Source organism: Monodelphis domestica, chromosome 1 (assembly GCF_027887165.1).
Source record: "Monodelphis domestica isolate mMonDom1 chromosome 1, mMonDom1.pri, whole genome shotgun sequence".
Lineage (NCBI taxonomy): Eukaryota > Metazoa > Chordata > Mammalia > Didelphimorphia > Didelphidae > Monodelphis > Monodelphis domestica.
Window position 1 is genome coordinate 174,410,748 of NC_077227.1, and position 20,980 is coordinate 174,431,727.

The 20,980-nt window shown below is 49.1% G+C and overlaps 2 protein-coding genes across 6 annotated transcripts; one reads left to right on the plus strand and one right to left on the minus strand.

The window, feature by feature from the left end:
- Positions 1-313: 313 nt before the first annotated feature.
- On the minus strand, positions 314-14,109 carry ZNF219 (zinc finger protein 219). 4 transcript variants are annotated; one of them, XM_003340020.4, is made up of 5 exons: positions 13,773-14,109; positions 3,876-3,961; positions 2,144-3,572; positions 1,720-1,851; positions 314-1,370 (listed from the first exon to the last, which is right to left on the minus strand). In XM_003340020.4, exons 2-5 carry the CDS (start codon positions 3,879-3,881, stop codon positions 757-759), a joined length of 2,181 nt encoding a protein of 726 aa, XP_003340068.2. In that variant the 5' UTR covers positions 3,882-3,961; positions 13,773-14,109; the 3' UTR covers positions 314-756. The 4 variants fall into 4 exon arrangements, with proteins under 4 accessions (XP_003340068.2, XP_016283106.1, XP_056665959.1 ...); XM_016427620.2 differs by lacking the exon at positions 13,773-14,109 and adding an exon at positions 9,227-9,300; XM_056809981.1 differs by lacking the exon at positions 13,773-14,109 and adding an exon at positions 8,712-8,854.
- TMEM253 (transmembrane protein 253) lies at positions 2,979-13,812 on the plus strand. 2 transcript variants are annotated; one of them, XM_001379426.4, is made up of 8 exons: positions 2,979-3,082; positions 11,004-11,098; positions 11,268-11,389; positions 11,873-11,983; positions 12,067-12,123; positions 12,372-12,476; positions 12,607-12,753; positions 13,087-13,812. In XM_001379426.4, the coding sequence occupies exons 3-8, from the start codon at positions 11,282-11,284 to the stop codon at positions 13,156-13,158; spliced, it is 600 nt and encodes a 199-aa protein (XP_001379463.1). In that variant the 5' UTR covers positions 2,979-3,082; positions 11,004-11,098; positions 11,268-11,281; the 3' UTR covers positions 13,159-13,812. The 2 variants fall into 2 exon arrangements, with proteins under 2 accessions (XP_001379463.1, XP_056665961.1); XM_056809983.1 differs by lacking the exon at positions 11,873-11,983.
- Positions 14,110-20,980: the final 6,871 nt, after the last annotated feature.

The window sequence follows — 20,980 nt, forward strand, 5'->3', positions numbered from 1 at the left end:
TGATATCACAACTCTTTGGAATGATTTAAATAAGCGGTGCCATCCACACTCCCCCCACAAGTCAAAAGCTGTTGGTGCAAAAACCCAGACTTGCCAGGTGCCTCCCATTCCACCTACTCTGAAACTCCTACGGGACCAGGGCAGGGAGGCTGGGAGGGTGAGAAGCGGTCTCCTCTTGCATCCTTTCTCCCCACCCACCTCTGGTGGGAGCCCAGGCTGCTTCCGCAACAGTGTCTGAAGAAACTGCCTGCCTTATGGAGTTGACTGACAAAGAAGAGTAAGACATAGGCCAACAAAAGGACACAGTGCCTAGTGCCTTAAGACACCTGTTTATTGGGGAAAACCGGCTCTTCCGGATCGTACCAAAAATAGCAACGTCTACAGGACCCCTGCTAGGGACAGGAGGAGGGTGGGACGGTCCCCCTCATACAAAAATAAACTCTCACGGCTATGGACCAGCAAGGACTGGTGGGGTGGCCCTCTCTAACGGCCCCCTTTCCCGCCCTAGGACTCTGCTCTCTGCCCCCCACCTCCGCCACTCTAAGGCACTGTGACTCTCCCCAGGTCAGGGTGGACAACGCCCTCCAACCCACCCATCCCAGGCTGACTTCTCCAGGCTCTGCCCAGACCTGCCTGAGGACTGGATGTGGGTCCCGAGCTGCCCCCTGCTGGCTGCCCTACCCAACTACCTCTAGTGATTTCCCGCTCCCTCAAGGCGAGCGCTCTCTCTATGCTACCTGCCCCTAAGCGGGCTCCCTACCGCTCCTGACCGCCCACCCCAGCCCCTGCCGCCTCTCCCGATCGGGACAGCCCCGGGCTCCCATCCCCATCCTGCGGGGGGCTGGGGGTCAACTCCCCTGACAGGACGCAAGCCGAGGAGGGTGGGGAAGGGGCAGATTGGGGTGGCCTGCGACCCCGAGCCCTACGGCTGTGATGCACTTGCAGATGCAAAGCCATGAGCTCAGGAGCTCCAGTGGCAAAAGGACAGAAGAGGCAGCGGTGCAGGGAGCCCCCGGCCCCGGCCTCACCTCCGGTCCCCGCCCGCAGGGACAGGTCCAGAGGCTCGGCTTCGCCTCCTCGCCCATTGCGCAGGGTCCTCCCCGGGCTGACAGGCTTACGTCGGGAGGGGGCAGTGGCGCTGGAAGGGAGGCGGGAGCCCATGGCGCCCTCCGCCCAGGTTGGAGGCGCAGGATTGGGTTTAGCCCCTTGGGACGGAGCTGAACCCCGCTGAGGAGGGGGTGGAGGTTCCGGGGGCGGCCCTGGTCCCGCCCCGCTCCTTTGCTCTCGATGGTGGCGCTGCAGATGGTATTTGAGGGAGCCCGACTGGGTACCCGCGTAATCACAGTGGGGACACTTGTAGGGGCGCTCACCTGCAGAGTAGAAAATTCAGTTGGGGAGAAGAAAAGGACTCATGGAAGCTCCTCATCCTTCCCTGAACTCCCTTCCCCCTTCACAGACTTGCAGGTCAGAAAACTGGGAGGGGGGCACCTCCGAGTTCTAAGGCCTAAAGTCATGACAGAAGACTCCCCCAAACCAATGACCCCGCCAATTACTGAAGGTCTTCCTACAACCTGTGCATCCTCAAATGTATTTCCAGTTTAGGATAACAGATTCGCCTAATCCTCCCAAGCCCACCTGCTTTCTTCTTCCTTCTCAAGACCTAAATAATTTCCAACCCTTGGAAGTCCTCTGAGATGCCTTCTCCCCACCCCATCTCACCTGTATGCACCCGCAGATGCACTTTGAGGTGGTGTGCAGAACGGAAGGATTTCCCACAGAAGGGGCAGTCCTTGCCCGAGGCTCCCCGGCCCCCTTCAGGCCGTGTTCCCCCTACCAACAGCCCGTTCTCTTCTGCAACACATGTTAAGGAGTGGAGTTAAGATCCCAGCTGCATCCTCCCTATTTTCCCTCGAAGCTGCAAACTGGGGCTCTACAAGACTAGAGTGGAAAGGAGTGGGAGGGAAAGCGGGGGAGACGGGAAAAGAGGGGGGAAAAGACTGATACTACCAGGAATGGGAGGAAGGGAAAATATAGGGAGAATGAAGGACTCGAAATGCAGCAAGAGAAAAGGAGAACAGTATACCATCTAAAATGGAAAGCTCCTGCCAAGAGGTGTTAAACGCCTCCCTAGCTGCATACTTACCCTGGGAGGCTGCAGGTCGGGGTTGGCCCCCTGCAGCAGGAGCAGTATGACCTGGGCCCTCCCCTGGTCGTCTATGAAGTGAAGCCAACGTGCCAAGGGCTCTGCTCCGAGTCCAGCTGTCCTCCTCTGCTTCCACCACTACATCCTCCTCCTCTTCATCTGGCTCCTCCAGACGGGGTCGGCGTTCCCGGGCCGGGAGCGGCCGAAACCCCCCGAAGCCCCGACCAGCACCCCCGGTCTCAGTGCCCTCCCCATTGGGCCTGGCTTTCCCAGCTCTCAAGCTCAGGTATCCCAGCAGGCCAGGGGGCTCAGCCCGATCCCCCTGTGGTGGTGCTGGGGCCAACAGTAACGCAGGACCCAGGGGCTCATAAGCCAGCAAGCCCAGGTCAGCTGGGGGAGGGGCCCGGGGAGGGGCTGAGCCTGGCCCGGGCGCACGCAGGGCCCCCAGCTTGCTAGCGTGCACCTTCATGTGGTTTTTGAGGAACCAGGGTTCCTTGAAGCAGCGGCCGCAGACGGGGCACGCGTGGTCGAAGGAGGCCTTATGCTTGCGCATGTGGCCTTTGAGGAACCAAGACTGAGTGAAACTCTGGCCGCAGACTTGGCAACGGAACTCCGGGGGCGCAGGAGGCTCCTCGGGAGCAGTGGCTGGAGCTGGGGCAGGCTCCGGCTCGGGCGCGGGTTCAAGCTCTGGGGCGGACTCAGATTCTGGCTGCGGCGGGGGCAGGGGCAAGGGCATGGGCTGAGGAGCAGCCGAAGCGGCCGCTAGGGAGCGCTCGGGATTGCCATGAGCTGTCAGGCTGTGGCGCAGCAGCTCCTCCTCCTGGCTGGACCCGAAGCTGCACAGGTTGCATTTCCAAGGCCGGTGGAGGATGTGCAGGTGGCGTTCACGCTCCGCGGCCGTGCGGAACTTGCCTTTGCAGAAGGGGCAACGGAAGGCAGGTAGAGTTGGGGCCGGGGCTGGGGCCGGAGCCGGAACCGGAGCCGGGGCGGGGAGCTCTGCAGAGGGCGTGGGTTGCAGGGGCACCCCGGGCGCACTGCCCAGCCGGGCCTCCCGCAATAGGGCGCGCTCCTCCAGCTCCAACAGCAAGCGCGCCGCGGGGCTGCGCGGGCGCTCCGGCTGGTGCGTGCGCAAGTGCAAGCGCAGCAGGGCCCTCTGAGCCGTGCGGTGACCGCAGTGCGGGCATTGGAAGGGCTGGGCGCCCGGGTGGGCCCGCAGATGCAGCGCCAGGATCGAATTGAAGCGAAAGCGCTTCCCGCATACTGGACACGGGAAGCGCCGCCCGCTCCCTCGGCTCTCAGGCCAGCCGGCTGCTCCCATTCCCGCCGGCCCCCCGCTTACGCCTGGCCCGTTGGAGTAACGCTGCAGGTCCAGCTCGCCGTCGAAGGCTGGCAGGGCTAGGGGGCCGCCCGGGGAGCGAGGACGTGAGCCCTGCCAAGACAGGAGCGGAGGAGTCGGGTCAAGAGAGGATACAAGGAAGAGGGAAGTGGGGAACCGGAAGATAAGAACTACGGGGGCGGGAAAAGGGAGGATCAAGGGACAGCAGAGCCCCAAGGGGAAAAGTGAGTGGTAGGGATTAAAGAAGGAAAGTAACAGACTTTCCTCAGACAAACAACCAACTACCATCTCCACACACACTCCTAACCCCCAACTTTTTCCTGCCCCGGGCAGTATGGGGCCAATGAGGGCAAAGGATGATTGAGTGCTCTGGGAGAGGGCAACTGCATCACTCACCTCCATGGACTCAGTTCACATTCTTTGGTGCCAGGGATTGAAGGGAGGAGGGAAAGCCTCTGGTGGAAGCGTCTGGGGCAAGGGGGCTGGAGAGAGAAAGCCAGATTCCCAGTATGAGATCAGGGGTTTCCACGTGGAATTGATGGACCAAATCAGAAGGGAAAGGGACCCTTCCCACTCCAAAACTCAAAAACAGATGATCTTCCTTTTAAACTGCTGGGGGGGGGGGGGGGGGGAAGGGAAGGGCACAGATTTTCTCCAATTTCTCAGAAATCAAAACCCTTTATTTCCCACCCCCACCCCAGATCCAACAAAAAATGAGTGAGAATTTCGGAACTGACAACCCTTCCTATGCTGACTTTTGCCAGTTATCCTGTAGTCCATCCCATGTACCGTTCTTCCATTAGTTCTTCCATTATATGGGCGGAGGACTGAACCTCATGACTCCCCCATATCTTCCTAGTTGGGTTGGGCACTTCCCTTTCTCAGTCAAGTAGAATTACCTAGCTTCCTGGCTATCTATTCCCTCCCTTTACCCATTGCGCATCATGCTAGCCAAGGCTACCCTTCCTTTTGCCTGAACCCTGTCTTTCTGCTTTTCCCCCTTCATTCCCCCTCCCTCTGCCTGGATTCCTGCTCCATTCATTTCCATTCATTACAGAGACTCATTCATGCATGGGAGAGAAACACCTCCCAGCAGCAGTAGCAGCAAGTCTGGAGACAGACAGGGGGGAGGGGTATGGGGGGGGGGGTAGGAGACAGAAACCGAGATGAGATGGGAAAACAGTTGGGGAAGAATGAGAGCAAAGGGGTTCTGCTGGCCTGGGAAAGGGAATCAAAAGTGAAAAATCCTGATAAAAACCATTCCCTTGCTTCTAGCACCCTGGAGACTGCGACCTGATGGTACCTCACAGCCCCTTTGTCCAGGGCTGCTCCAAGCCAGGCTTTCCTTATCTCTGCAGGGGAGAGGCTCCCTCACACAAGAGGAGGATTACACTGGCTCTGAGCTCCACAGCCTGGAGTGTGGGGCAGAAAGGCGGGGCTAGGGCCATCTGCACAGACAAGAGGCCCAGCACATAGTCTGGAAAGGAAAGGGTTAAAGTTTTCCAGGCTAAGACTTCAAGGCCTGGTCATCCTTGCTGGAGTGTTCAGGGAAGCTCTTTGCACTGAAAGGAAAAGTCAGGGGGCACGCTAGCTTACAAAGGAGGTCAGTGTGAGGGATCCAAGACTGAATCACAGAACCTCCAAACTGAAAATCTAAATCTAAAGATAATCTAGTCCAGCCTCCTTATTTTACAGATGAGGAAATTGAGTCAGAGAGATGAGATTTGTCTAAGTCCACACAGTATTTAGAGCCCAGGTCTATATTCCTAGGCCAAACATCTTTCTGTTATATTGTGCTGACCTACCATGCCAATTACCCAAACAGGGTTAGAAGAGAGAACCTGAGATCATCCTGCCTTTACACAGAACTGTACTTAATCTAGGCCACATTATAAAAAACTTCCTTACAGTGAGAGTTGTTCATCTGAAATGTGTTACTAAGGAAGAATAAGCCATGTCTTTCCCTTTGACCTTTAATAACAGGAAAGATTGTCTGAGCCAAGAGAAGATCATTCTTGCTTTGAGGGAGAGCTATAATGACCCCTGGAGGACCCTCCATGTCCAGGGACTCTATATGGAATATGCAGAACCTCCATCTATTATCTGGGATCTATGACCCTGTAGGCTGTGGGAGCTTCAATTATTAGTGTAATTTAGGACAAAGGAGTCCCTGTCTGTAGGCCCCTGAGCTACCAATAAAATATCCACTCCCAAAGTTAGCACATCTTCCCTCATTCAATTCTAGAACCACCAGGGGGGAAAAAAAAAACATTTTTTAATTGGGGCCAAGAGCCTAACAGAACCCAAAGAGAGTTCTGGTTGATACCTCTTGAATTTGGGAGAGCAAGCAGAACAAGTCACTGCAAGATTCAGTACCATGGAGAGTACAATGGACTACCAGGGGGGTACCTTGGGCCACCTCAGCACCACAGAAAGGAAAATGGTATATACATCAGAGGGGCCATGTTTGTCCTCTCAACACCAAAAGAGGGCACTGGGAACCAGAAAGAGACCAATTTCTCATCTAATAGACCAAAGACAAAGTGAGATTCTAGGGGAGCTCTTTTGAACTTCCCAATGTCACTGAAAATAAACAAATGTCATGGAATAAAATTGAAACTGGATTAATTTACTACATATAAGGAGGAATGTCCTGCCAATTACAGTTTGTACATTCTAGAAATAGGTCCTGAAGAATCTATTTCTTAAGGCTGTCTCATTCTGGAGCTATCTTGGGGATTCCAGAACATCCTGGTATACAACCAATCTTGTATATTCAGAGAAACTAAATGGCTTGGGGTGGGGATTCTGAATGTTCAGAATCCATTAATCCATTTTTATTTTAATCCAGAATCCATTTTCATGAACTTCCCTCCCATGCCTCCCAGAGCCTGAAAAAGTTCTAGAGCTCCTTCAAAGCTCAAGAAATATAGAACCAGAGCTCAACAGGCCTGAGAAATTTTCACTTTTAAGAGGCAGAAACTATCATTAGAGATAGTTTTTAATGGGTTTGAGGGGAATAAAATCCCCAAGTATAATATTATTTCAGGAGTTCTTAGACATGTGAAAAGGTTCTAAATAAGAGCCAAATTATATATTATTAGAACTCAACACAGATTTTCCTAAGTAGATCACATTCTCCTAGAAAAGAGTGGTCTAAAACCAACCTCAGAGGCCAATCTAGGTCCACTTTGATAACATGAGTTATCATCATAGTCAGGTCTTAGGTTTACCCCAATATAAAACTAATTAACTAACTAAAAATTAAAGGAATCCTAGATTTACTGAAGTAGGGCCTTCATCCTATTCAAGGTTCATGATATCACCTAGGTATAAAACAAAACATTTTATTTCCCATAAAGTCTGGATTAGTTCAAGGCTCAAGGGTCATGACTGATACAAAGATTATCTAGAAAAGCAAATTTCCTTTCCATCCCCCCTTCCCCATAAACACACATACCTTTTTGGTCCCTAATAACCCACAATTGTTTTTCACTCATTATAAATCTAAAGAGGTTGTATGACTTAAGACAAGAGTCAATAATTTAAATTGTGTGCCATACTACTTGCCCCCAAGTCCTGAAGTAGAATAATTAGAGATTTGGAAGGTCAAGGACCTCCAACTTTAAGTGGCTAGAGAAATGCAGGTAGCTAGCTGCAATGCCCAACTAGAGTGCTACTCAAGATTGGCCCTTATGCCATCCTATAGTATCTGAGCTATAAATTGTCAAACAGTGATCTAGGATCAAAGTGCACTCTAAGTTAGTGTTTTTAGGGCCTATTTATTTATATATGTGTATGTGTGTATAAATGTATATATACACATATGTATGGATATATGTATACACACATACATACATCTATAACTCTTCACATTATAAACTTGAACTCTGTAGAGAGTCCAGACCCCAAATTTTTATTAGAGGCATTGCTAAGGTTAAAACTGCTCAAAATGGCTCTAATAAGAAAGGAGGCAGAAGTATCAGCCCAGGGCCCTACTGACTTACCCTAGTCCACTAGCAATTCGGATAGCATAGCCCCACTAGTGACCATCTAAACATGCATGGCTAAAGGGACTCAATGAACCAAGTCCTTGGCACCCCTCATGATAGGGGTACTCACTTCAGTAGCCCCAGGCACTGAGTAAAACTACTTCCTTCCCAGATTCAGTATATTGGGGTAGGAGGGAGTATGGTATACTTACTTGCCCAAACAATTTTAGGCCACAATCAATGAAATTGTCCCAGAGTTCTGGCCTTTACCCAAATCCCAACCTGACTCTTTTTCTGGTGGTTTCACAAGGCCTCCTGACCAAACAGGGGTGAGGTTAGTGAAACCCCCAGGTTCCTATAGCCAAGCTGACTACAGCCAGGTTGGAATCCCTCCACTAGATGGGAGCCCCCCAGCCCCAGGATGGGTGTCTGAGAAGCCCTGAGGGGGAAAGAGCCCCCTTGCTGTCCTACCAATACTTGGATTGGTAAATTGGGCTGAGCTCACATGGGGTTCTCCCCACCCCCCACTTCAGCCCCAAACCGACTCGGGTGAGAGGAGATGGGAAAAATGATTGCGGACAGAGTCCAGGAGGAAGCAGCCAGGGGCTCGACTACCCCATCTCAGGAGAACAAAAGCAGAGCTTCAGCCGCTGCCTCGGCTGCCGGCGGGCCGAGCTCTTTGTGACACTTTGTTTGGGACTCAGAGAGAAACAGTCCTTCCCCCACCCCCATCTCTTCCCTCCCACCCCCACACCCCAGATCGGAGAGGTCGGATCTTCACCCCCTCCCTAACCCCAGGCCCTACCTACCTGTACCTCGAATCCCCCACCAACCCCTGGCTCCCCAACCTCGCCAGCCCCGTGCCCCCCGGCTCCTCTCCACTCCTCTTCCCTCCCCGCCCCTCCGGGCCCCTACAAAGACGCTCACTCCCCCTGGCCTGGCCCTTCCTCCTGGGTCCCCGCTCCCCGCGCCGCCGGGACCTGGACCCCACCTCTCTCTGGGCCCCCAGCTTCCCGGGCCTCCCCGGCTGGCCCCCCCTCTGGGAGCTCTGGGCGAAGTTTGCTCGGGGCCGAGCCGGCGCCCCTCCCCCGCCCCCGCCCCCTGCACCTGCTCCGAGCTGGGCGCGGGGAGCGGGCCCCCCCCCGGGGCGGGGGGGTAAGGAGGGGGCCTGGGGCTTGAGCCGGGATGGCTTATGAGGTGGGGGGGGAGTGAGAACGGGAGGGGGGAAGAGGCTACTCACGAGCCCGGGGCGGCGGCAGAGCGGGCGGGCGGGCGGCGGGCCGGCGGCGCGGGCGTCAGCGTTACGTGGGGCCGGGGGAGATGCGCTGGGCCCCGGCCCCCCCGCCCCCGGCCGGGCCCGGCCCCCGCCCCCTCCCCCTCCTTCGGTCCCCCCGCCCCCGCCCCTGGCCCGCATTGTGTGGGGCAGGAGGCGGCCCCGGCCATTAGCATGCGGGGGGCGGCGCGGCCGGGCTAGGAGCCGAGCGGGAATAAGAGCGGGGTCCCAGGGACTGGGGAGACAGGGTTAGGCACCTCAGTGCTGGGCAAAGAGAGCCAGGAGCGAACAAGGTGGAGTGAGGTTGGAAGATGGGGGCGCCTTTCTGAGGAGGGACCAGGTGATGGGGCTCAGAGGATGAGGTTTTTTAAAAAGGTCATCAGCCTCTTCCCTCCAGTCCCCCCACCTCCGGCAGCCCCCCCCCCCTTCACCACCACCCCATCAACCCCGCCGCCCTGTATCCCGTCTTGACTGCCCCTTACCAGGCATTTAGTTTCTCATCATTTATCTGCATAGTGTATAAATGTGTGTGTGTGCGCGCGCGCGCGCGTGTATGTGTCTAATCTAGTCCCTCCTGAACTGCGTTTTAGTGGTTGTATTTTGAACCCGTCACGCACACCTTAATATCACCGTCAAAGTTAAGGAATATAATAGCTGGTTTATTATTATATTTCTAAAGCTATTATTAGATGGCTGTAATAATGGCAGCCGTCCCGGCATTTGCCCTAGTGGGACTCCCCTTATATACCACAATTTTAGGCCGTTGAGGAGCAGTACACTGCCGCCAAACCTTGCAGGATACCCTGCAGGCAGTTGTGTATCTTTTCCCCATCTCCCCACCTCCCATCCCCATACACAGCCCCCCAGGCACGTGCCTAATCCCAATAGTAACCTTTCTATAGTGTAGGACTACCGGAAAAGCAACACAATGAACTAAAGAAAGCATAGGAGAGCCTGGTAATAAGGTGTGTTGTAAGGAAGTGGTTGTCCCCGAACTAGGAATGGGAGGGGAGAAAGAGAAAGAAGGAAAGAGGAAGAGGAGAAGGAGGAGGAGGAGGGAGGAGAAGAGGAAGAATCCGAAGGAAAGAACTGATGAGAAGGGACAGTTTGGGGCCATAATGTGGATATTGCCTTCTGCTTCTGTTCTCACAGTGTGGGAGTGGTGGGACTTAGCAGGTGAAAACAGGAGATATGGGAGAAAGAACTAGAAGTAAAGCACTAAAGATAAACAAAGAAAGATTAGACTGGGGGAGATGACAATGGAGAGAAAAGATGATAGGGAAAGCAGCAGGTTGTAATAAAAATAAATATCATTGAACTGTAAGTCTGGGTTCTAGTTTTTACCTTTCTATGTGGTTATAAGTAAGTTAACCCTTCTGGTCCTCAGATTTTTTTTATCCACAAAACTAGTAGGGGAAGTGGGGGAAACAGTTAAACTACATGCTCTTTATTTAATCTAGTTCTAAGATTTTATTGTAATAGGATTTTGTAACTGGGAGGAGCCTTGGAGCCTTTCCAGTCAAACCCTTCATTTTTCACATGAGTAAGGTGGGGCTCTAGAGGTCAAGTAATTTATTCAGGTTCACACAGGTCACAAGTGGCAGAGAAATAATCTGAACCAAGATTTTCTTGACTCCAAATCCAGGGCTCATTCCTCTCCACCAGGTAGAGAGATGAGGTTACCAACTGGAGAATAATTTCCTCTCATTCCAGCTCAGACTATTAAATACTAGAAAAGGCAGGAACAATGAGTACACAAATACAAAATTTTAATTTGAGCAGACTAACCAGGTACCAATGTGAGGCACTAACTAAAAGTCACATTCCTGAAAGAATCTGGAGGGTAGAGGAAAAACTACTTTCTTTCCCACCTACCTTGTAAGGTAGTTAGAAGGCCAGGATAAAAGAGGGAGAGAACAAGTGTATCATTTGTGAAGTGGAATTCTAGTTCTAATTCATATAGAGGGGATTTGGTGCAGATAGATGGTGATAGATCTGGAGATCTGGGGAAATGGAGATGAAGAGAGACTGGGATTAGGAAAGTAAAGATACAGAAAATAAAAATGGAGGCATATAAGACCTCTGGTGCCAGGGAAGTCTGTTAGAATACTGGTGACTTGGATCCCTGGTTATCTCAGGTTGTTCCCTTTCCTCCAACAAGTCACAAGGACTTTTGCCCTGGCCCCACCCTGCTCTTCATAGTCTTCTCTTGGAGAGCCAAGAGTATCCCACAAGCTTTTTGTTTCCTGGGGTCCACAGAAACAGGATGGCCAACTGCTTCCTGCCTCTCTGAAGAAGTAGCCAGAGCCACAAGTCAGAAAACTTAAGCTCCCAGGAGGGAGTATAGTTTGGGGGTAAGTAGATGGGTGGCTGAGGCAGTAAACTAAGGGCAGAAAAGGCAGTGCATGTCTCTCTCAAAGCTAAGTCTTGAAAATTGGGAACTTCTCTGATTTAGGTGACCCTAGGCTCCCTAGAGCCAGAGAGCTTCATGTCCCTGGGGCTAAAGCTGTGAGGTCCTTCTAGGTTCCAGTAAAGTCATGGAGGAGGAAGAGATCCAATCTGTAGAAGAGAGGCAGGCGATCCGGGAAGAAAAGTTGAGGCATTGGGCCCAACACAGAGAGAAAGGACCTCTTCTGGTGTTATCGGTGAGATCCATCTTACTTCTCCAGCCCCTGGATCATCCCCTCCATTATACCAGGAATAGTGTCCCCACCTCCAGAAAATCACTCCACCCCTCCTTTCCCTTTCTCTTTGTTACCTTCCCCCTACATGTATACATCCCCTCCTCTTTCCACTTGCACCTCAGGTATGAGAGAAGGGTTTGGGCTTGGTGCGATGGAAAGAGAGCTCTAGATCAGTAGTTAAGAGACCTAGGTTCAAAGCCTGGCTCTAACACATAGCTGTATGACACCAAGCAGGTAATTTCCCCTCTGAGAACTCCCTCATCTATAAAAACAGTTAAAGACTCTTGAGCTACCTGTCAAAGAACTATTGTAAGTAAAGTACTTGGCAAACTTTACTATATAAATATGAGCTGTTATTTTGAAGAACATGAAGGAAGGCAAAAGTGAGAACTACCACTTCCTTCCACCCTATGTGTTCTACCTCCTCTCACACTACCAAATCAGGTGAGCCAGGTGTGGATGGCTGTGGCTTCTGTACTCTTTGCTATAACCACTGCATGCCTAGAATCAGACTGCCACCTGAATGGAGCGGTGCCCCTCTGGCCAGGAGTTTCGGTGAGACCCAGGGAGTATGAGGGAAGAATTCAGGGAGTCACCCCACTCACCGAGCAACAATCCAACTGCCTCTTAACTTTCAGGGACTGCTTACTGGGATCTTGACCCTAGAACTTCAAAGGACACCTAGACTCTGGAAGGTGAGTATGGGTCCTGAACTCAGAATTCCCCAGACACTATTGGACTAATAACTATGCTGAAGAGATCCAGAGAATCAGTGCTTCCAATCTGGCACTTGGTAGAGATGACTAAGAGGGGGAAATGAGGTAGATTGCTGGGACAATGGCTCAAGATTAAAAGATGGGAAAAAACTGGTGGGACAGATATTCTGGGCTGGTGGGCTTCCCTTTGTCTTGGGCAGGATGAGATCAAATTCACTCTCTGGCAGGTGAGAGCCATGATGATACTCAACTTATTTGGGTTGATCCTGGGGCTTGTTGTTGTTGTGGTCCAGGGGATGAAGCTGGCCTTACTACAGTCAACCTCCTACCAGGTATCATGAAAGGGGAAAGGGAATAAGGGAGAGTGATTGGAAGAGAAACTGGGAGAAGTAGGAGGCAGGAAGAGTCATTCAATGGAAAGGGGAGACTGCAAGTCCCATCCCAGGATCCATTTGCCTGCAGTGGGTTGGCTGGATGATGCTGAAATTGAGTGCAGAGGCCTTCACCTTAGGGGGAGCTCTGGCCTCAGCCTTTTCCCTCTTCCTGCTGAGCCAAAGAAAGCCAGGATGCTGTGGTGCTCGGAGACTACGCTATCAGGAGCTGCAGGAGGTATTAGAATGGGAGAAGATGATGTGGCAGATTAATCGTTTTCCCACTTAGTGACATTTAAGGGGAGAGGACAGGCTCCTGGACAGAGCCTTGATGAAGGGTAATGAAGACTGGGGCAGAAAAACTCTGAGCCCTGGGTCCCCAGTCTGGCACTGTATGGCTTTGTACTTACCTAATTGGAGATGGGGTGTGGGGAGTAGATTGGAAGCAGTCAAGATTTCTAATAAAGAAATAGAGAAAGCAGGAGGGCCTCTCACTCCCATTTCCCAAGCCATTCTTCTCTCCTGATCAGCTGCTCCATCCTGACTGTTCACAATTGTGTCTATCTTACAGGGACTTTCAGAAATGGAAGAAGTTAAAGGTATCGAAAATATTCCGTCTGAGGCTAACCCAGCAAACGAATGAGCCAGGAGAAACGGAGGAGAGCTCCTAAAGTGCTTGTTGAGAGCACCCAGTGGTCCCAGTATCACCCTATGCAGATTCTGAGGCCCAGGGTGAGGAAACAGGAATGGCTCCTCCACTCCCACCCCCTACAGCTGGGATACTAGCTTCCTGCATTGTCCTCCAGCCACCTCTACTGCCTGGGCGGTTGGAAAACAACCAGAAGCACCCAAATGCCAACAAAGGAGGTGATCACTTCTTCAATCTGGCTCGATCCTAGGCATGGCTTTTCCCTTTCCCTGCCCAGTCAGATTTGTGCTTGGGACTCCCTCAGGGGGATGCTACTAACTGCCCCAATCCCTAATCCTGTGAAAACTGGACTACTGCATCCTGAATTCCTCTGACACCTGTTGCTATTCCATTTTATGTATGAATCCCTCCCCCAGTCGTACTCTGATTCTATCCCCCTCCATCCATCCATTCCCAACCATTCTTCTATCCAGTTTCTACCCTCGGGCTCCATTATCCCATTCATCACATTCCAACCCTCCACATTCAATACCTTCCCCCATCAGCCACAAGCAACCCTTTGCTAAGGAAGGAGGCAAAGAACTACAAATCCCAGCAGATGCTCTTACCGCTTTGCATGCTGGGAAATAAAGGTCCTTCTCAGTGCAACTGGGGGCGATATGGATACCTTGAGTGACGCGCAGCGCTAGAGATCTGCCCATCGCGGTCCATCCACTTGGTTCGCGCAGACTTCGCTCGGGTCTAGGCAACCAATAGGCCGGAAGAAGCTGGGCGAGGCGGGGGGAGGGGGGCAGGTGGGTGGGGCGAGAAGGAGCTGACGTGGATCCGACCTGCATCTGGGCGGAGAAGTGGCTGCATCCCAAAGGGGCGCTGCAGCGAGGCCGCGAGAGGCAGCGCGGCAGCCAAGGCGTGGGGAGCACGTCTGGCCGCGAAGCGGCGGGAGGAGGGGCGTCTACGTCTGGGCCACGGGACTGGGGTTTCCTTTGCGGAGTCACCCCTACCTTTCCTCACTCCTCCTCCCCCTGCGAGGCATAAAACCCCCGAGATGCGCGAGAGAAGGGGACTGAAGATATCTCAAGCTGGCTACCTGGCTCAAAGTGGGGCTGGGGATGAATGAGGCGAGATCCAAGGGGAGCAACCCCATAGACCCACAGATCTGATAATTATACTTATGTAGCTATTTCCTCGCAACCTTGTGAGGCAGGTAGTGCAAATATTTTTAATCTTCATTTTGCAGATGAGGAAACAGAGCGAGGTTTCCCGCTAAGGTCCTTAAACACTTATCTAAAGCTTAACACCACCCCCATCTACTCCGATTCCCAGCCTTTCCCCCTCCCCCCTCCTGCAGGAACGAAATTACGCCTGGCTCTGGTTGGCCGCCTTAATCGACCTTTGATCCAGACGTTCCAAGCGCCAGGCTTTTGAATCCTCTGTGCCTATCACAGTCAAAGCATACTCGGTTTCCCGCCTCCTTGCATTCAGGAAGGCCGTCATTCCGTACTCTGGAATGCATTCCCTCATCTCCGCTTTTCAGATCATTATCTTCCTTCTAGGTTCTGCTCTGATGGCAGCTTTTCATCTTGCTTTCCTTGACACTCACCCACCCCTAGCTTTTAGCGGTCGCACCCCGCTCGGATATTTCTTGACTACATTTCTCTTCCTTCTATTCCCATATTTACCTGAGTACATGTATCTACCCTCCATTGCCCCACCCAGGGAAGGTAAACCTGAGAGGCAAAGCTCAGGACCCGGACCCGGAGAGTCCAGGAACAGTGACATGAAATAATGACATTAAAGAAGCTTTGCCATTTGCTTTACCTCTGCACCTTAAGGACCATGGCATTTTTTGACCTGATTTGAAACTGAAACTTTCCATAGGTATTGTTTCTCCCAGTTGAATGTGAGCTCCTAGAAAACAGGGATCCGTAGCACATCACAGTGCTTTTTTATGAAGTGCTTTATACATTCATTCGTTCTTGAGATCAGGTATCCTTTAGGTTTGGGAGTTTGGGGGGGGGGGTATTTTTTTGTCTTTAGACCCAATACCCAAGGTTGTGCCTTGCATACAGTAGGCACTGAATAAACGTTTGTCAAAACGTCCATAAAATCAGTAACAGGATGTTGCAAAGTTATATAAAGCTGATGAGCAAGAAACAGATGATCAGGGAGCAAAGATGAATTTTGAACAAAGTTCAAAACCCGATTAAAATCTAGAGGAAAACAGGATTCTAATAATAGCTCAAATTCAGGGAGTACTTTGTTTTGAAAACAAATGCATTACAAAAGTTATCTCATTTTCATTCATACAAGTTTCGGTCAAGTCCAATAATCACCTCAGGTAACATTTGGGGTAATGTGGCAATCAGTATAAAAATAACAGCTGGGCAGAGGCTTCACTAGAAAGACAACACTAAATTTACAGTGTTCAGGGGATCACATAGTTATCCTCACTCTATTTCATTCATTATCAAAAGAAAGTCAGAACAAAATTCTCTAAGTAAAGTCTCCCTACCAAGAATAGAGCTAACACCCAGGATCACCCAGGAATTGACTGTCACATGGGCCAGTGGTACAATTTTAGTATAATCTTCATTGCCTTGGATTGCACCGCAAACACTGAGAAATTTCTATTTGCAAAGCACTTTGTTAGACTGCTGGGGGCCCAAAGACAAAAACAAAACTATTTCTGTCCCTAAGGAGCTTACATTCTGCCAAGTGAGACACAGCATGTACACATCCCTTTATCTGGAAGGAGGGTAAATAAGAAAGCTGGGGAGAGGAGTGAAAAGCAGAGTGCAAGCCTTTAAGGCCAAGCTTGGATATGGAGAAAATAGTATTTGCTCTCTCAGCTCTCTGGCCCAGGGCATCTAGAGGGATCTGGTCTGTATAAGATTATAATATCATCAGCTGGAAAAGATCATCCTGCAATGTTAAATAGTGGCCAAGAAAACCAAGAACAATGCCACCAAACTAGTGCAGAAAATTCTCTTTAGCTAGAGCTGCATGCAGCTCTTGATTAGATAAAGATTTTGTAAACTCAGGCTCAGCCAGGAAAGCATGCTGTGACCGTCACAACTGTGGGATGAAGTGATTCCAAATGTACTTCAGGGAAAACAAGGAGTTAATCACTTGCTGTGAACAGATGAGCAATTGGAGCTCATTCATTCTTATAGTTATACTCCCATCTGCTCCTACTGTGGTTTAGTTGTGGTTTAGTCACATGAACCACTGAATTAAATTTTAGAAAGAAACTTTGCCCATGCCTATTAAAAGAGCACCGATCTAGAGTCACTTAGACATAGGTCCTCTGTTGGACATTCAAAGCCCTTCTCAGTCCGGCTGCAGCTCATCTTTCTTGGCTTTTCTTACACATTGCTCCTTTTCACAAACAACATTCCAGCCAGACTGGCCTGATGGCTGGTTCCTTATATACGGCATTCAGCCTCTCCTCTCCATGCCTTTGCACAGGTTCCCTGCTTCTGGAGTCCGCTCACTCCTCACTCTACCTATTAGAATCTCAACTTTCCTCCAAAGCTCAGCTCAAGTATCACACCCCACTTGATGTTTTTCCTCATTCCCACAACTGTTTGTACTCCCCCAGCCTCAGGGGGAAGTTACTTAAGATTCATTGTATATGGTATATTCTTTCTTTCTTCCTTTCTATCTTCTTTTCTTCCTTTTTGTTCTTCCTTCTTTCCTTCCTTCTTTCCTTCCTTCCTTCCTTCCTTCCTTCCTTCCTTCCTTCCTTCCTTCCAAACCCTTACCTTCCATCTTAGAATCAATGCTAAGTATAGGTTCCAAAACAGAAGAGCAGTAAGGGCTAGGCAATGGGGGTTAAGTGACTTGCCCAGGGATGCACAGATAGGAAGTATCTGATGTCAGATTTGAACCCAGGACCTCCCATCTCCAGGCCAGGCTCTCTATCCACTGAACCAACTAGATTACACCTATAGCATATTATTTCCCTTCAAACAATATAAACATCATAAAAGCAGGGACTCTTATTTTTGACTTTTCATTTCCATCACTTCACAAAGTGGTTGACACATAGTCTATCCATTATCCTTAATGGATGCTTATTGATTATTTGATTAACTGATAGAAGGACCAGTCAAGGGGGCAGCTGGGTAGCTCAGTGAATTGAGAGCCAGGCCTAGAGACAGGAAGTCCTGGGTTCAAATCTGACCTCAGACTCTGGGAAAGTCACTTGACCCCCATTGCCTAGCCCTTACCCCTCTTCTGCCTTGGAACCAATATACAGTATTGATTCCAAGACGGAAGGTAAGGCTTTAAAAAAAAAAAAGGACCAATCAAGGCCATCACTATATCAGATCACATACTAGACCTTCGTTTTCTAATATTGGTAAATGGTGTCAGTCAACAAGCATTTTTTAATTATAATTTTATTTTCATGCAAAACATTTCCATGTTGGTTACTGTTGTAAGAACAAACTTATACATTACCAAAACCCCCAAATAAAACCATAAATATGCTGATGTGAAAGATGACTCCAACCCTTCTCTCCCTGGAGCTGGATAGCAGTCCCCGTCATGTCTTTCAGGTTTGTCCCAGATCATTGCATTGCTGAGAGTAGCCACGTTTTCACAGATGATCATGGTTCAATATCGTTGTTATGGTGTACAGTGCTCTCCCAGTTCTGCTTATTTGACTGCATCAGTTCCTGCAGATCTTTCCAGCTTTTTCTGAAATCATTTCTTATAACACAATAGTATTCCATCACTAACATGTACCACTCTTTTCAACAAGCACTTATTAAGCATCTACCCTGTGTTAGGCACTGTGTTAACACTTTACAATTATTTCATTGATCTTTATAACAACCCTGGGAAGTAAGTGCTATTATTAACCCCAAGTTTCCAGATGAAAAAACTGAGGTAAACTGTCTAAGCAACTTGCCACAGTCACATAGCTATTAAGTGTCTGAGGCCAGATTTGAGCTTAGGCCTTTCTAACTCTAGGCCCGGCCCTACTATCCACTTTACTACTTAACTGAAAAAGCAAAAAAAAAAAGTCTCTGCTCTCAAGGAGCTCACAATTTAACGTGGAAGACAACATGCCAACAACCATTTACTGTGTTATGTATCGGGAAAATTGGAGATAATCAACAGAAGGCTGAAAGAAAATCACTTAACCCTCTTTGCCTCAGTTTCCTTGTCTGTAAAATTAACTAGAGAAGGAAACGGCAAACCACTCCAATAGTTTTGCCAAGAAAATTCCAAACAGGATCATGATGAGTCAGGCATGACTTGAATAAGAGAGCAATAACAATAAAATGATCAGAAATGCGCTTTAGGAAGATTATTTTGACAGCTGAGTGGAAGATGGATTGGAGGTAGATAGACTAACCAGAAGGTAATTGCAATAGACTATGCATAAAGTGATGAGAGCCTGTACCAGAATGGTGACACTGTCAGAGGAGGGAAGAATTGTTGGAAAGGAAGAACCAACAGATTGAATGTAATGGAGGAAGTTGAAAGGGGCAGAGCAAGATGAAAGAGAGAGAGGAATCAAAAATGACATCTAGGCTCTGATCCTGGGTCACTGGGAGGACAGTGGTTCCCAAAATAATAATAGGAAAGTTAAAAAGAAGGAAGGACTTAGGGGAAAAGATACTGAGTTTGGTTTTAGACGTGTTAAGTTATAGTGTTAATAATACTTTCCTTTTCAACCACAGTGGCATTTTGTGAAGATGAAATGAGATCATAGATGTAAAAATACTTCAGAAATGTAAGGCTATATACAGTGTACTGTGGGCCCTGGAAACTATAAGGAGTACAACAAACTGGGTACTTTTGCCTTGACAGCTACATGACTTAACTGAATGACTTTGGGCAAGTTCATCTTGCCCTCTCTGTTGTCTTCTGAAAATCACATTCTATTTTTTGTTTGTTTGTTTTGCTCCCATCTACCACATTTCTCCTCTTCGCCAGAAGATCCTGGTCTTTAAGAAACTCCTTGGTGCCTTCTTTTTCATGGTCTTCTACTATTTTATATTCTTTCCCATCATTCAATACAAGAGCTTGTTTCTTAATATAGTAGGCTCTGTGGAGATCACTGATATTTTGTTCTATTTGCTGACCAATTAGGATCTTACAGGAAGGAAGGACTATGAATGAAGGCCCCTATGATGTCATATATTTATCATCACTGACTTCTTTCTCTTCTTCCAACATTGGGAAGATTTCCAAGAAATGACAGATGGCCAAGAGCTTCACAAATCCAGATTATATCTAGATTTTTTCACAGCAAGGGGTAGTAGAAAGACCTCTAGAATCAAGAGACTGAGATTCTAGTCTCACTGTCACTAATAACCTGCCCAAATCTGGGCAAGCCATTTAAATTACCCCGGCCTTAGTTTTCTCACCTGTAGGATGAGAAGATTGGACTAGGAAACATCTGTAGTCCCCTATGATCCTACATTTTTAAGAATTCTCCCATTTTTATTAATATTACCCACTTGTTTTGAGTTCCTTAACCTTTTCTGTTTTAATGAACACACCTGAAAACGTAGAAAATCTGTTTGCTTCATCACTAAGATTGGTCCTATTGTCTTTTAAAGAAGATTCTACTAGAAAAAGCTTACTTCTCTCAGAAAAGAATGATTCCCAACTTCATTGCCTCCCATCTCCAGGTTGTGTCCTTTGCTGCCATCTTGCGGCCCCTGAACTGTCCAGACCCAGATCTATTCAGGGGTCTCTCCCTTCAAGTCCAGCTATAGTTCAATCTTTTGCCTTCCTCTGTCCATCAATAGGAAGTGCTATTCCCTATATTGTGAGGCATAGCTGTAATGTGGCCAGAAATCTGATACCCAAGTGGAATTTCACACCAGATTCTAACTTCCATTTCCCAATATCCTCCTAGCATTCATTTACTAATTATTTTTAGATTTCAGTACTTTAATACTCCAAAAACAGCATGATTCATTGGTGTGGGGGATCTCTCCTCTCATGCAGATCACATACCTTAGCCCATAGTCTTCACTGACTGCTCTCCCTGCCCCTAAATTATCACCTCATGGTCAACATGATGAGCCTATCTATACTCAGCCAGCCTGTTCCTCAGCTGATAGAAAAATGGTCCTGCACTTGAGGCTGCTACACTTTGGAAGTGCCTGCCAAAGTTTGTGCTCAACGAACATAGCCTTCAAAAACTGTGGGTCACCTTAATGCTGCAAGCAGTGGTGTATTCGAACAGGTCTTTGCCCAATATCATATAAGCAATTCCCACTTGCTACGCTGAGGGGCTGATAATGTTTCCTGGTGATGTCCTTGTGCTGTTCCTTGCTCGCCACTGATCTTACCTGACATGCAATCTCTACAAAGCATCTATATAATCTTTGCCTGTGCTTGGGCATGGTATGAAATCTCTGCCAGGCATTGCATCTCACTGGTCTTGAAAGGGCAATTTCTGCAAAGTGTAACATGAATTAATATTGGGATCCCTCCTGGCACAGTCTCTTCCATAGTTTTCACCAAACAAATGGTCTCTTTTGAATATGTCATCTAACTAAAGCCATCACCTTCCCAGTATATGGAGTCTTGGCCAAACCCTGTTCCCTTCTCTCCTCACATTGCCATTGCTCAACAGAGCTGACTACTGCCATATTATGGAACCTCTTGCTATGGAAACTTCCTGCTTCAGGTTTCTTAGGGTACTATTTCATCCTCATAGGAAGAGTGAGCTCTCTACCTGTTCTTTCCACTCAAATTCAGATGGCTTTTTTGGGGGGGTACAGTCCTTTCAAAGAAAAAGGTAGTAACCCTGATTTTTTTTAAAATAATATTTTATTTGATC

What these genes read in the sequence shown, in the direction of transcription:
- ZNF219 (XM_003340020.4), bottom strand. An exon ending in CCGACCTGCAGCCTCCCAGG is followed by an intron (nt 1,852 to 2,143) that starts GTAAGTATGCAG and finishes CATGTGTTGCAG; the next exon opens with AAGAGAACGGGCTGTTGGTA. An exon ending in GCATCTGCGGGTGCATACAG is followed by an intron (nt 1,371 to 1,719) that starts GTGAGATGGGGT and finishes TCTACTCTGCAG; the next exon opens with GTGAGCGCCCCTACAAGTGT.
- TMEM253 (XM_001379426.4), top strand. Translation starts at nt 11,282, where the DNA reads ATGGAGGAGGAAGAGATCCAATCTGTAGAAGAGAGGCAGGCGATCCGG. An exon ending in GACCTCTTCTGGTGTTATCG is followed by an intron (nt 11,390 to 11,872) that starts GTGAGATCCATC and finishes CTACCAAATCAG; the next exon opens with GTGAGCCAGGTGTGGATGGC. An exon ending in GGACACCTAGACTCTGGAAG is followed by an intron (nt 12,124 to 12,371) that starts GTGAGTATGGGT and finishes ACTCTCTGGCAG; the next exon opens with GTGAGAGCCATGATGATACT.